The 16,108-nt window shown below is 37.3% G+C and overlaps 1 protein-coding gene across 1 annotated transcript in view; it reads left to right on the top strand.

Moving 5' to 3' along the window:
• Positions 1–14,603: 14,603 nt before the first annotated feature.
• The window catches only part of LOC128473688 (ephrin type-A receptor 7-like), a 90,629-nt gene continuing 89,124 nt past the window's right edge, over positions 14,604–16,108 (top strand). The window contains exons 1-2 of the mRNA XM_053455939.1: positions 14,604–14,675; positions 15,246–15,297. Coding sequence (XP_053311914.1) covers positions 14,604–14,675; positions 15,246–15,297 — 124 coding nt within the window. The remainder of the gene's footprint in view (positions 14,676–15,245; positions 15,298–16,108) is intronic.

The following is a 16,108-nucleotide window of genomic DNA, read 5'->3' as shown; positions in this document are numbered from 1 at the left end:
AAGATCATAACACAGCACCAATTCCGTTCATATGATGCAGCTTGCAACATAATTATGTATATGGATACCCCAGATGGTGACAAACATCCTTGGCTAAAGCCACATATTGTCTAGGAAATTGGCGGCAATACTCATGCTTCACGTCTTTGGCATTGGCTCAGGCTTGTTACTGAATCTTAGTTTCAGAAGTCAAGCTGAAAAAGGCGACACTCAGTGGTAGCAAACAGGTCGCTCAGCGGTAGCGAACTGCATGTTAATCACACTAGCAAAATCATTGACCAAGGGACAGCCATACAAAACACCATGTACATGCTCTTCTGCTTCAGTTATCAAAAATCTACTTAGCACACATTGCTAGGTAACTTGACAGTATAAATATGCAACATACAAAGAAAAATATTGAAGGATTAAAACCATGATGTTGCACAAAATAACTTATTACATTTCAGTAGGGCTCAACATGTTCTCAGGTTCACAGGTGGCTACTTGCTGTGGTGACATAAGTATTGTTGTCAATGTTTTTGCCAGTTGAACTCTTCCTGTATCACGTGCAGGGCCGGCCCTATAATGGGGCAGACTGGGGCAATTGCCCCAGGCGGCACTTTAGAAGGGGCGGCACTTTGCCGCCCCAAGCGCTTTTTTGGGGGTTTTTTTGAAGCGGAGGAGAGAGGGGCACCGAGTGGTTTTCACTTACCCGCTCGGCGCCCCTCTCTCTCTCTCCTCTGCGGCGAGTCTCCCTGTTCGGTCCCGGTGCCGGCTTGTAATGCCGAGCGCCGGAAGTGACGTCAATTTCCGGCGCTCAGCATTACAAGCCGGCACCGTGGCAGAGCAGGAAGACTCGCCGCAGGACTGTTTAAAGGTAAGTACCGGGGGGGCGGCGTTTTAAACTTCGCCCCAGGCGGCGTTAAGTCTTCGGCCGGCCCTGATCACGTGTCTTTTGATATGTTAACGAGGGCACACCTACAGTTATTCAATATGCCTGTTGAATGCAAAATCTTAAATTCAGTTTCTCTCTGCCCACCATCCTGCATGGTTGGGGTAATCGGTGGTGTGCTGGGTTATGTTGGACCTTTAGGTTGCAGGTTAGTCTTGGAAAGTGTTGCATTGTATGTTGGGCTGTCACTCATTTATTGTCTGTTACTGTGTTTTTGTCTGTTAAAGTAGACGAACCTTTGTGAGAGATATATTTTTCTATTTGGTTTAAACACCACACTTGCGACAAAATCTTAAACACACTTTATGTACTCCTATAAAAGTATGTAACTTCATGTTGAATTAGAATAGCGATAAAGCTAATTTCTTGTGATCTTGTGTTGTAACTACAGCTGTGGCAATGGCACATTTAAAGCTTTTTATTGACAGTTTCCAGACTATGAAACTCCACTTTAAGCCATCCTACACCAACGTTTTTTTAATTTTAAAGAATTTCTTCAATTTCCTTTTAACCAAGCACATTTGTAAACAGGTGAAGTTCAGTATCGAGCACCTGCCGACAGTGAACAATCAATATGTCATTAAACAGTGACAAAAAGGTCTGCCGCACTAATAAGCCCTCCTTCAAAGCTCAGCAATTCGTATAAATGATGTACCGTTCAGCGTTTGGTAGTTACCTGTGCAAACCACAGAGAAAATGACTTGCCCGCTGAGATTGTAGCCCTCAAAACAAACTTAGGATGACTTACTGAAGGCAAGTGTTGTTTCTTTGATCCTGCCATCTTTTCTCTGAACTGCCGTGTAGATTGTATATAACAAAAACTTGACTCCTAGTAAGAGATGAGCTTGTAGTTTTCTTTCAGCAGTCATACTGCAGTGAGGAAGGTCAACTGCTGATGGATACTGATACTGACGGATACCCTTGTACTCTTTGCTTCCATACCCTAACAATATTGTTATGATAGTCTAAAGAGAGAGATGATTTCTAGACGGCTCATGCCGAATTAATGCCCCAAACCCATCTAGACATAGATTAGCATAGGAAGCTAAATTAGCATTTAAAGGATTCAGCTACTTTTTCATGAATGCATTGTCTAAACCTCTTATGTTCGAGGTATGTATACCCTGTTGAATAACACACATCAACACAGGCTTATATTCAGATGGTCTGGTAGTTTTTATTTTCATAGAAAATACCAACTGAATCTAAATAATATACCTTAATAACTTCAAAATAACTTGTCCAACAAAAGGTTCTCCATAAACTCAAGCCAATTGAATGCTCTTTATAGCCATTAACATTAAAATAATTTTGTATTCAAGGTGCTATCCCACCTACTCTGGCGAATGTAACCTTTTTAACCAATCATAGCATTACAAGCATCATACATAAAGTACTATTTGCACAAAAGCTCCCTAGAAATAATAATGTAATCATGTAATATTAGATCTCTTTTAGTATTTTGGCTGGTAAACTTAGTTGACATATAACAAAAAAATTGTAAATGCTTCTTAGATGTGTTTGTGTTTCTATGTGATTAAATCGTTAGAGGAAAGAATGAAATTGAAGCTCTGCTAAAGGTTATTTGCTTAACATACTACAGAGTTCAATTTATGTCTTGTCTCAGGGAAACAATACCTTTGAAATAATTAAGCTAATGAAAACATGAACAATTAAAACAGCTTGTAAAATGGACAAACAAACAGATATAAAAAAATGTTGAGAGCTAATGATCACAATATTGATATAAATACATTGGTAGTATACATATTATAATTAAGCATGGCTTTATCTAGTCTAAAAATTAACTTCAAAAGTCATTTTCAGATCTTCAAATTTACTACAAAAAAATATTTACTTGGAACAGTTCCCTTGTCTTCAGTTTCTGGTATCTTTTTTTCCGTTTTGCTACTTAATCATTGTTATGGCTTTATGTGAATAGGTATACTTTATACACGAGGTGGTAAGTGGCTTAGTTGCCCATTCTGCTAGAAAGGATCAACTACTACAGAAAATGTGCTTAGAACTAGGTGGGCAAAATAATTCTTATCTGCTGTCAATCTCTATGTTTAGGATTTCCACTGGGTTTCGCTATAAATTAGGTAAAATGAACGTTCTTGTTGTGACCATGTTTTCTACAACATCTACTTTGTAAATGCTGAATTCAGCATAGCTGCATTTTTAATATATTAAGACAAAATCGTTTGTATATTGTTATGACTTCAGTATTCCTAGGATATACGGAATACTGGGAGGACGAAAGAGCCATTCTAGAGCGAAAGTGTGATAACAGGTAATGGCCTGTCTTTGCTGCAAATTCAGTTACTTTACAACCCAGTGTCTGTTTTACTGCTGTGGATTTAAGCTTCTTGCACATTATTTTTACATGCCAAGTGCTCTTGACAACACTATATACAAGATGCATTTCCTTAATGTTATATTTCTTGTGATGTACTGCAATGCTAGGATGGAAAAGTTAATGTATATTTGACAACTCATATCGTTGCCTAAAAAAAATAGGTCTCGCAGCGGCCAACTCTGCAGTGAGATTCCAGTAATAGAAATATCATTAAGGGTTGATGAACTGCATGCAATTGTAGATGAATGCCAACTCACAAAGCTGGCTATAGGATGACAAGTGTGCCAGGGGAAGGAATGACAGGCTATTTAATCCTTCATTAAATAAAGCCAACACAGCTCAGATTGTCAAAGGGTTTATAAGGTATTCTCTCCAGTGAATGGCTTTTATACATGGTGTCGCATATGATGCAGAAAACAGAACCAGTAGGCACACTAACAAGAGGCTCAGTTTCATTTGTGACGACTTCTCCTAAAAGGGTTACACAGAGTTTTAAAGTATAGTATTCCCATAGGTAGATGACATGGGCGACTGCCTGTCATAAAGGTTGTTGTTCTGCTCGGACAAAAAAAACTAATTGCACCCTCTGGCACGTTCCACTAATAAACCTTAGAAGATCTCCCGTTTCATTCATTCCTCTTAATGTTTACTCACATAAAATCAACACACTTTTAGGAGACTTTCACTCCCTGCAGCAACAGCCAGTTAAGGGTTTGCTTTTTCCTCACGTGACAGGTAAAAATTATGAATAAGGTAACATTTTGCATTTTCATTTGAAATGGTGTTTTTAATGGGAGTTAAAATGCAATAAATACCCTTTGAAGAGGCAAGGGCCCTATTGTGTTTGTCTTCTCCTCTCTCCATCCCTGGCCTGTGGGATCCATGCACTCGGGGATGTGAGGTGAAATATCCAGGTTTGCATTCACATTTGCTTTTACACAAGCGACTCTTGGGTTAATTAATCAGCAAGTTGTTGCTTTTTCCATCCAACAAACTGTATGCAAGCTGTGTGTGATTTTTTCTTCTTAGACATTAGAATAGACCCTATTGTTGAGACTGTTATGACAAATGCATTTGTCTCTTAAAGTGGGCCTGTCTATCCTCATGAGGGACGTACCAATACAATACTCCTTTATGGAGAATGCAACTTCTGGCACTACAGGACCACAACCCTCACGATTCTTAGCTAGCCACATGTTCTGGACCAGCTGATTTACTTATGTTGGGTATTTCTAAAAATAAAAAGCCAGTGAAAGTAGGATTTAGATTTATATCACTGCAGGAAAATTGGTCTAGAAAATTCACCGAGCAAACAGTAAGAGAAATATTTCAATCAGCCCCCCGCAAAGTCTGCCCTTTACTGCAGCAGCTGTATGAACTAGTCAGTGGTTTTTTTTACTTGAGTTTAATTAATGCATTTACTGAAATTTCTGATTCAGGCCCTGTACTCTAAATAAAGATTGGAGGTAAAAAAGAGATGAACATTAGTATGCCAAAGCTTTTTACAAGGGTTTAATAATTTACAATTGCTGTGTTCTTAAGCAGTCACAGGTGGGAAGATGATGCTTTTTGAATTTTGGATGGCTAGGAGTGCAGGAATCAATTATTTCTTTTCCACAGTAATTTATTTCAAGCGCAGTCATATTTGCACGCTGGTTTGGAACTCAGGTCTGCCTGAGATCTGCCATATTGAAGAGATAATGAAAGATGTCCCATGTGTCATCATTCTGTCAGGGGTAGTTATAGTTTATTGTGAATGGTTGTGAAATCAATGCCACCTGTCAAAACGGGGTTAACCAGTCACAGTTTTTCAAAATGAAACCTTAAGGTAATTTTATAAATATGGCTAACTGCATATATTATAAACTTTTAAAGTTATTTGTATATATTGTGTGCAGAGTGGGCTATGTAGTCCAGAAAGCATGAAAGTTTATGTCACCAGGGTCATGTTAATATGTGATTATTGCTGTTATATTTATTGATATATTTTTGGGTATAATTACCGTGTATTCTTATAGTTGATTGTAGTTAAGTAGTTATGCCTCACACCCGAAGACAGTTGGACATCATGAGCACCTTGGTGCCGAACTTAACGTCTCCTCATACAAAACCTTCCAGATTGGTCCCTCATGTTCCACGTGTACTGGTTTAAATCTATTGGCCATTTTAATGGGACAAACGCTTGTCACTTTTGATGTCCCATTGATTGTAGATACTGAACCGATTTGTGTCTGTCTATTTACCCATGATCTCTTTGTCTTTTGGCCTTAAAAACCCTGTGTTTTCCCCCAATAAACATAAGTCGTTTTTGTATCTGATGCTGTTGTGTCGTCTCTTTGGTGATTCATTTGGAGTAGCACTCTAAGGACCATAGTGGGAATCCATCTGTAGCCAGCTTAGAGCCTGAGAAAGATGCAAATGACCGCCATGGACATCCCAGCAGACCAATGGTGCCCATTATAACTAATTTAATAATCATTATGCTGCTTGTAACATTGTTTCACTTGTCTAATAAGCATCTTAAGTTCAAGTATTATGATATAGTGCTGTCTATTTGTAGTAGCGATGAATTACTGAGCAATCTCGGGGAATTTTTCCAAAACCTCCTTGGTTAAGCCTGTCCAGATTCAGTATCTGAGTATCTAGAACACTATAGTACAGCAATATGTGCTTTAGATCTCTTGTTAAAAGATAAATCCTCAGTATACTCTATAGCTTATAGAACTAGCATTACTTTTTTTATTCTATCATAACAAACCAGCTTTTGGGGACTTTAAAAAGCTATGTTTCAGAAATCAAGGTTAAATAAAGATGAATCTGGTCATAATGTTGTCTAATTAAAAAAAGCCACAAGTGAAATACAGTGCATTGGTTTTCTTTCTGTATATATAACTTGAGCTGAGGCATGTTTCTGCACTCTATTTGAAGTAGATTATCGTGAAAGAGTGGGGACTGATTTTGTAGTGTCGGAATGGTGGTGGTGTTCCAGCCTGTGCTGGCCATAGAGAAGGCTTATGAACGATTGCTGACCTATTGTGATGGCATATTTTTCAGGGCACGTAATCATACCTGGGTTACCCGGAGCTCTCCCTCTTTTTTGGGTTACTGGCTTTGTGAAGGAGTGGGGCTAGCCAGACATCGAGTTAAGGCTAGCTCCAGACAGTCTATAGTGAATATGGAGGGGAAGTAGGCAGGGAGTGGCTATGGTAACATTTGTTGTGACAGATTTAGTTTCAGATTTTAGATGATCAATACCTATTTTGAAAGGTAAACTGAAACGTGACACTAAATAAACTTGGTTTTGTAACATCCACAACTTATATAAGTGAGAAATGTTTAATATATTTAATGTGATGATTAAATATGGTGTTATTTCATGCTGATTTTTTTTGAAATGTATATATTTTTTCTTTTCTTGCTTTTTCAAATCCTTGTGCTATAAAATGGGTTACCCTAGTGTGCTGCAAAGCATCAATGTGCTCTAACATATTTTAGAGTTTGCAGACAGTGGAGAACAATAAATAATATTATGTTTTGGACAAGAGATTTATTTTCCTTGTCAGAGCGTATCATTCTACAAAAATGAATACATGCAAATGTTTTTGACCAAACAGCGTAAAATGTAAACATCTGTTGCCAGCAGAATGTGTTATACCAAGCAAGCGTTAGTGTGTGGGGGGGAGGGGGGCGGTTAGTCCTAAAGGCAAATGTTACACTTATATGATCATGCCGTACAAATAACCTTTGATACAGTCGATGTGTATTATGGTAGTTGCTGCTTAGAGCTGAAATATGTCATGATGTTTACGTAAGTAGTATCAGTTTATTGAATAAATTACATTAGATGATTCTTAGCCAAAGCTAATTCTTCTTGAGAATCATGGACATCTTATATCCACCAAAGAAGATACATGCTACTTTTGAGAACATTCTTAAGCTAAAATGGCCCTTTTCTGCCCCTTTTCTACACATTACCATCTTAATGAAGCCTACTCAACCAAAAATAATGCCCATCTACCACCATTTTATAATAAGATAAAAATTAAGAGAAGGGCTTGCAGAGAATAATAGAAACTAGAAGCAAATACTAATAAATTACAAATAATTCAACAAGGTAGAAAACAATATTTCAGGGGATGTATAAACACTTTTTATTTGAAACCTAGAAGTACATATAACACACACGAGTACAATAGAATGTCATAACAACTGTAGTGCCCCACAAGCCATTTTTTTTTTTTAAGACTCAGGTTTCCCATGTAAGCACGTCATTCTTATCCTATTTACAGGTATATTAAAAAAAACAGTGTACTTTTGTATTGTTTAAACCAGGTGAAGTTTTTTCAGTTCACCATATCATTTATACATGCTTTGAATTTACATGGCGTTTTATACATCTCCACGGAAGTCATAAATGGGGATTTTATGCCTCAAAATATTTTACAGTGAATACTCCAATTACAATGTAATTAATTAGCAATGTTTTGTGAACAAAGCTTTGCATTTCTAATTGAGAAATAACTACATCCATTTATTTTAAGCTAATCCTGTTTGATTAATATGGACCACCTATCATCTGCCTATTACTGAATAAGTGTAAAGGTCCTTTTTAGAACAAAGGCAACAAGATATATATATATTTTTTTTTATCTTGGTGTCCCCCGCTTTTCAAAAGTTCGCTTTACGCCACTTTACTTTTACAAAAGACCTACAATAGCACCTGTTTTCGGTAACCCAAAGAAATACAAAAAGTATATCCCCTTTTACGAAAAAACTTGTGAAGCGAAAATAGCTTTCATTGCATATTTGTTTTATGCCATTTTCATACCTGGGAACTTCTTCAATCCGGCAACCCGGAGCCTTCCCTTGCGGGACGTGGCCAGGACTGCCCACTGACATCAGCAGGCGTTCTCACTGACGTCGGCGGGAAACACCCCCATTTAAATGGAAACTGGGCGGGGGAGCGGAGCATCTCAAGACCCCGCTCCCGCGACCCGGAGGCTTCAGGTGGTGACCCAGAGAACCAGAAAAACGTTTTTTCACCCGGAGATCTCCAGGTCAAACCTGGAGAGTTCCTAGGTATGGACATTTTAGCTTAATAGGAGCACTTTTGGATAGCGGGGTAACCCCTTTTAGGTTATATGTGCCACATAATATTCACCATCATATCCCGCATGTCTTCATACAGATGCATTGTCATGGATTCTGACAGACATGGACCATTGACTGATGAGTGATTATCAAAGGTGTAAATGATCTTTGTTTTAGGACTATTTCTGCTGAAGCAGCTATTAGCTGTAGACTTATCACCATAGCAATAAGCAGTTGATAAAGACTCAGTGGCTGTAGTGTGTAGAAATTCAAATGTTTTATATAGTTTTGTGCTATGCATCCATGGGCTCTATAGTTTCCCATATAAAGAGAGATAGTAAATACACCATACCTACCAACATTCAAATGGTTAAAGAGGTACAGGCTTGTTTTAAGGGTATGGTTAGAGGTGTGACTACAGGCTAAGACTTTACCAAGCCTTTTTTTTTGCCCCGTGGACCGCTGGCCAACAGAGCCACACACTCACCAGATAAGGTGCTTCCGCATGTATCTTGTGATGTAATATGATATCATATACTAGTGTTCTGCTGCAGTACATCATTATGTGGCTGGACATGTAATGAAGGGTGATGGTTCTGCTCCTAGACCCTCCTCTATCCATGCTCCCACACTGCCTAAAACCATGCCACCAACAAAGGTGACAAACTTTGGGAATCTAAAATCGTGGTATGTTCAAACTCAATGGGAGTGTATATAATTCATTAAGAAATGACTTTTCTTCTCTGCTTATATACCGTATTTGCTCGATTAAAAGACAACCCTGATTATAAGACGACCCCCCCAAATCTGAATATTAATTTAGGAAAAAAAGAAAAAGCCTGAATATAAGATGACCCTATAGGAAAAAAGTTTTACCAGTAAATGTTAATTCATCTAAACTATTTTTTTAATAAAAGCTATGATTGAGAAAAATATTTTGGTTTTATTTCCTTCTATTTTCCAACCTGACCCCCAGTTATGCACATCTGCCCCAGAAATGCCTTATACCCCCTATATGCCACTATGCCCCATGATATGCCTTTTAACCCTATATGCCACTGTGCCCCATGATATGCCTTTTGACCCCCTATGTGCCACTCTGCCTCCAGAAATGCCTTATACCCCTATATGCCACTCTGGCATTTAGAGGGTTAAAAGGCATATTATGGGGAAGAGTGGCATATAGGGAGGTTTAAGGCATTAAGGAGGCAGAGTGGCATATAGAGGGTTAAAAAGGCATTTCTGGAGGCAGAGTGGCATTAAGGGGGTTAAAAGGCATTTCACAGAGCACTCTGCCTCCAGAAATGCCTTATGCCCCCCATTTAACACTCCCTGCCCCCCCCCCAAACTTACCGGTGCTTCTGACTTCCCTGTCATGTAGCCGGGGCAGCGTGTAGATCCCACGCACTTACGCTGCAGCCGGAAGGAGGCGTGGCTAGCAGCGGGGGTTGTCTGCGTCCATCGCGCAGACCTTCCCCGACTGTCAGAGATCAGAGTTTAATTAATTCATTCTCTCACTCATTCTTACTCTTTAAAATTATTTATTATTCTTACTACCCTCTTTCTCACTATCTACCCCTCTCCCCCTTTTCTCACTGTTTACCCCCTCTCTCTTCTCACTATCTACTCCCTCTCCTTCCCTTCTCACTATCTACCCCCTCTCCTTCCCTTCTCACTATCTACCCCCTCTCCCTCCCTTCTCACTATCTACCCCCTCACCCTCCCTTCTCATTATTTACCTTCTCCCCCCCCCTTTGTAGTTTACTTACCTTCCAGAAGTCCTGCGGGGGAGGCTGAGGGGCGCCGAACGGGTTGCTGAAAAAAAAGACAGCGTTTCAATTCCAGGACAATGCATTGTCCCGGATTGAGGCTGCCTGGGACTTAAAGTCCCATTGCGGGACTGTCCCAGGCAATCCGGGACATGTGGTCACCTGGCACCCCATCAGCTCACCGCCTTCCTAGGTCACTTATATGGAGGAGGTAGCCCTAAGAGACTATGAGACACAATTCTTCTGCAAATGCTACAAGAAGCAGAGCAGATTAGGAGTTGTGCCAATCTTGTATTTTAATGCCTGTGGCTTTAAAGCACGCTATAAAACATTTTTGTTTCTTTACTGTAAATGTGACATTACAGAACATTTCAACAATTCATTTTCATTTCAAGAGTAGCTGGTCAAGCATGTACACAATGGTTTACTGAGATATAGCTCTCTCTTATATACTTGTTCCCGGTGGGTATTTACTTCTCTTTTACATTAATGTAGCTGAACAATGTCAGACACAAAATTGTATGCAGGACACAAAATTGTATTATTGCATTTCAGATTGTATTGCACTGATAAACAATGGATTATGTATTCTATTGCCATGCGTTTATCCAAATGTATTAATTGTAATGCAGTTGTTTGCTTTATCTATCTATCTATCTATCTATCTATCTATCTATCTATCTATCTATCTATATATATATATATATTATATGTACAGGGCCTGACTGGGGATGACTAAGTAGTTGAGTATGATTACGGATCCGGCCCTATTATCCACAGGCCCACTAGGCCCCCTTTTCTTCTCTAATTGTATTCATTATTAATTTTCATATTGTCTATTTTAATGTTATTATTACTCTTGTATTCCCCCAATGTGATAGCCCTACCTTATTTGGCACACTATAAATAAAATGTTAGAAAAATAGAATTTGATGGCAGATAAGAACCATACAGCCCATCTAGACAGTCCATTGTTTTCCTGCTTTAAAGAGTATTAACATCTAAGCATCTGACCCTCTAATTTTAGTTTTAGATATAATTTTATAATAGTGAAATACTGTACATGAACCTAATGTACAGTCATGTAAAATGAAACAGTACAGAAAAAGTACACCCTCTTTTAATTTTATGGTTTTACATATGAGGACATAATAACAACCGTTTATTAGCAGGTTTAAAAATTAAGTAAATCTAACCTCAGATTAACAGCAACACATGACATATTACAAAAACAATAAAGCCAGAATGGAGAAGCCATGTGTGAAAACCTAAGTGCATCCTTACTGCTTCCATATGAATTAAAATCCCTGCAAACCTCAATGAACTTAGGCAACGTAAAGAAGAGTGGGCCAAATTCCTCTACAATGATGTGGGAGACTGATAACGTCATACAGAAAACAATTATGTCGAGTTATTGGTGCTAAATGTGATTCCACGATCTATTGAATTATAAGGTGTAGTTAGTGTTTCACACATGGCTTCTCCATTTTGGCTTTATGTTTGTTGAATAAATCATGACACAGTGTAATATGTCATGTGTTGTTGTTTATCTGAGGTTGTATTTACCTAATATTGAGACCTGCTAAGGAACAGAGGGTTGTTATTATGTCCTGATAAGTAAAAACCATAGAATTCAAATAGGGTGCACTTTCTTTTTCACATGACTGTATCTTTGATTATATACTCACACAGACAAATTTATTTTATGCAATCCGGAAGACCAGCCCCAATATGCTTATAAAGTCAAAGCCACGTGAGGACTAAAGTAGTATCATTTATTTGTTCCCATCCCCTGCTCTTTCATCCACAGACTACACAGTTTAGTTTTATTGAAAAAATATATCTTATTACGTTTATTGAGTATACAAGACCATGGTATACAAATATGTTAAGATATTGTAAAAGCAGGGCAGTATAATTTCAAAAATGAAATGTTCCACATGTTTCTAAGATAAATAGTTTTTTGAAGGATTTTTTTTAACATATTGTCATTGATTTCTCAGTTTGTATTCCATGTTCTCGGCAGTAAACTGAAAATGTCTGTCTGGTTCAGCTTTTTCAATGATGAATGAGTTGTTTGAAAAATGTAAAATGAGAATCACTGCTCAGGGACCATATGAAGTCTTTGTAGCTTGGTCAGTGGTTCTGTGATTGTATGACTGAATAATAAGTATATTCCCACCTTCAAAGAAACCGAAAGGACAAATATTCTATGCATTATTTTTGTCATTGTATTACCCAGAACCTTTGGATTCAGTTTACTCAGACAATGGTTAAACTCTCTGATTCAAAGCTTTATGATGTATTTTTTTTGTCCATGAAAGCAAACATTGGTATTGTACAAATATCACTTTCTTATGTACAGTAGAGGTTTTGCTTAGCTGGCAAGTCTGTTTCCAGTGGATAGTAAATGTGGTTATTGGTGTTGTTGTCTAGACCTTTAAAAAGTGCCAAAAGAAAGTGCTTTTTACAAGCAATAGAATGAAGATTGCTTTCAACCTGAAAAATATGGATACATACTGAACACCTGTTGCAGTGCTTAGTAATTCATGATTTGTTTTTACTTCCTCTGCTGTAAAGCATAACCGTTTGTTTTGCTATCACTGAATAAATGTTCAGTGAAAAGATTTGCTGAATGTTTGTTGGTTTTACATGATAGCACTATAAATTTGGGAACTTTTTTTTGGATTGAAGGGCGAGAATAAAAATTTTGTATATTTACAGCACTGATAATTCTACAGGATGAATCTACTCTCAGACAGCAAAAAGACTAATTTGTGAGCTTTAGGAATCCAGCATAACGGGATATGTGAGATATTGGTAAATTAGAGAGCGTGTGTTATTACATTATTACATGTTGTTCTTGGCAGTTCTTAAGGGAGGTGAAATCCAAATTTTGTAATCTAGGTAGATCGCACAGTACATAGTAACAGGTTGAAGCATCTGGATTCCTGACAGCCACTTGGTTTAAAAGCGATTTTGTAATTAGTCCATGCATGTTAAGTCTTAGTCAATAAATAACACTGAAGTAAATTATATTGTGCTTCATGGACATGCAGAAACAAAATTAACATCAAGCTGAGTGTTTTTTTTTTTTTGTTTGTTTGTTTTTTTTTTTTTTTTAGATTTTATTACGTATAAAAATTACAAACATGTAACAGAACAAAATCTTCCATTCTTATATCTCAATGGTAAAATTTGCCAAGTAAAATATTTAGCATACATACATAGCGATGACGGTAAAGCAGAAGTAGACGTAATCTGATGATGTAACCGGTACTACGAGGGGGAGGAAGAGGAAAAATAATGAAGTAACTAATAATAATATAAATAATAATAATTGCCAAGGTTATAAATCAGAGAAAAAGGAATAGAGGAGTTCTCTATTATGCTAAGTCGGTCTCTAAAATCGTTTTTTGCCATGGGAGCCAAATTGCCTCATAGTTATGAATGTTATTATGTGTCCTGTAGAATTGTTTTTCCATTTTATATTGATAATCTATTTGTGTAAGTACTTGAGACCATGACGGAGCTTGCTCCATTTTCCAATTTCTTGCGATGCAAATCTTGAAAGCAGCTAGAATGTTAATAATCAAATATCGATTTGATTTATTTTGTAAGGGTATATCGATATGAAATAGAAAAACTTGAGGGTGCAATATAAAGTCGAGGCCAAATAGACTCTTAAGTAAATTAATAAGTTTATATTTCGTACTAGAAAGTTTGTCACATTCCCACCAGATATGTAACATGGATCCTAGGTCTAATTTACATCTCCAACATTTGTTAGAAATGGAACCATACATTTGATACATAGAGGTTGGTACATAATACCATCTGTGAAGGAGTTTAAAAAATTGTTCGTGCAGATTTATACAGTGGATCGCCTTTCTTGTATTAGACCAGGCTTCAGCCCAAATATCCGGTGCGTATGAAATTCCTAAGTCCAATTCCCATTTACGGATTGTATGGGGTTTAACTGGAGTGGATTCGTGTTCTAACAATTTGGCTATTCGCGTAATTAAGTTTCTTTTATGATGTGTATTCCTAAATCTGTCCAAATTTGTTAAGGGTCTCACCGGGTTACATTTAATAAAATTTCTGATCCTTAGATATGAGAAAAAATCCCTACTCAAGTGGGGATATTTAAATTGTAGTTCTTCAAATGAAACTAAATCCGTAGTAGACCGGATGTCCGCTATTGTAGCAACTCCTTGAGAAAGCCAAGGTCTTAAATCAATATCTTTTAACAAGTTTTGCAAAACTGTTAAAGGAGTAAGTTCCGAAATAGACTCAGTTATACCAAATTTTTTCTTAAAGCTAAGCATATTAGTCAGGATATCCAAAATAATAGGATTTACAATCTCTAACTCAGTTATTGCCTGTGTATTAAACCAATACAAATGAAATGGATCTAAATTATGGCACTTCCACCTCTCGTATTTGTACCATGGAAGATCCAGTTCTCGTTTTACGTTCCAAGCTAGAAAGTGGACAACAAGACAAATTTGATGGAGAGAACGTAAATTTGGAAAATTAAGTCCAGTCTGTGAGAGACTTTTAGTTAGTATTAATCGTGAGATCCTCGGTTTTTTATCCAACCATACAAATGTGTAAAATAACTTTTCAAATTGGTTTAAAATTCTTAGTGGAACTGATAAGGGAATAGCTCTAAATAAGTAAATTAATTTTGGAAGAACATACGACTTTAGTGTATTTAGTCTGCCTAGCCATGATATTTCTAAGCCTTTCCATTGTATAAATTGATTTTTGAAAGTGTCTAAAAGAATTGTGTAGTTATTAGTTACGATGTCTCTAAGTTTCTGGTATAGCTTAATACCCAAATAATCGATATAGTTTTGCCCCCATAAAAATGTAAATTTATTTTTAATTTCTTCAAATCGAGGGCAATCTATATTGAAATCGATAATCTGAGACTTATCTAAGTTCAATTTATAATTAGAATAAATTGCGTATTCCTTAATACTTCCCAAGATCTCTAAGAGTGATGTTTCAGGTAGGGATAAGGTGAGTAGAATATCGTCTGCATATAACGAAATTTTGTGTTCGTAAGGGCCTGTTATTATTCCAGAAATTTTTTCCGAATGGCGTATTAACGTCGCAAGAGGTTCGATGGAAAGGGCGTACAGTAGTGGAGCTAGAGGGCACCCTTGCCTCGTCCCGTTATTAATAGGAAAAATAGTGGAATTTAAGTTTGAGCCTGAGATCTTTGCTTGCAGATTTTTGTAAAGTGACATAATGTTGTCCAAAATTTGTCCATGTAGGCCAAACATTTTTAAAGTTTCTCCTAGGAAGGGCCAGCTTACCCGGTCGAAAGCCTTCTCAGCGTCTAAAGCTAAGAAGACCGCCGGTATATTATTAGAGTGTATTTCATAAATAAGGTTTAATATCCTACGGATATTGTCTTCGCCGCTCCTACCCAATATAAAACCTGTTTGGTCTGAGTGAATTAGGTCCTGCATAACAGAGCCCAATCTATTGGCCAGAATTTTTGAAAATATTTTAATGTCCAGGTTTATAAGAGAAATAGGACGGTAATTTGAAACTTTACTCGGATCTTTCCCACTCTTTAAAATAGGAGTTATTGTAGTCTGTAACATTTCTGATGGGAATTCTTTCCCCGAAGGAATTCCGCTAAATACTTTCAATAGTAGTGGAGATACTACGGGGTCCAATATTTGATAAAAAGGAGCTGAGAATCCGTCTGGGCCAGGAGCTTTAGACTTTGGTAAGTTCCTTATAATGGTATTTATCTCAGAAAGTTGAATGGGCGAATTTAAACTTTCCAGCTTTGCACTGGATAATTTGGGTAAGTTTAAGTTCTTAAGAAAAGAGCTTATCTGTATTTTATCTTTATTGATTCTGGGTAAATTATATAGAGTGCTGTAGTATTCTCTAAAGGCTTCTCCAATTAATTTTGGAGTTAAATAAATT

The sequence above is a fragment of the Spea bombifrons genome, chromosome 2, assembly GCF_027358695.1.
Source record: "Spea bombifrons isolate aSpeBom1 chromosome 2, aSpeBom1.2.pri, whole genome shotgun sequence".
NCBI lineage: Eukaryota > Metazoa > Chordata > Amphibia > Anura > Pelobatidae > Spea > Spea bombifrons.
Note: the sequence above shows the minus strand (reverse complement) of the source record. Positions and strands in the feature narration are given on the sequence as shown.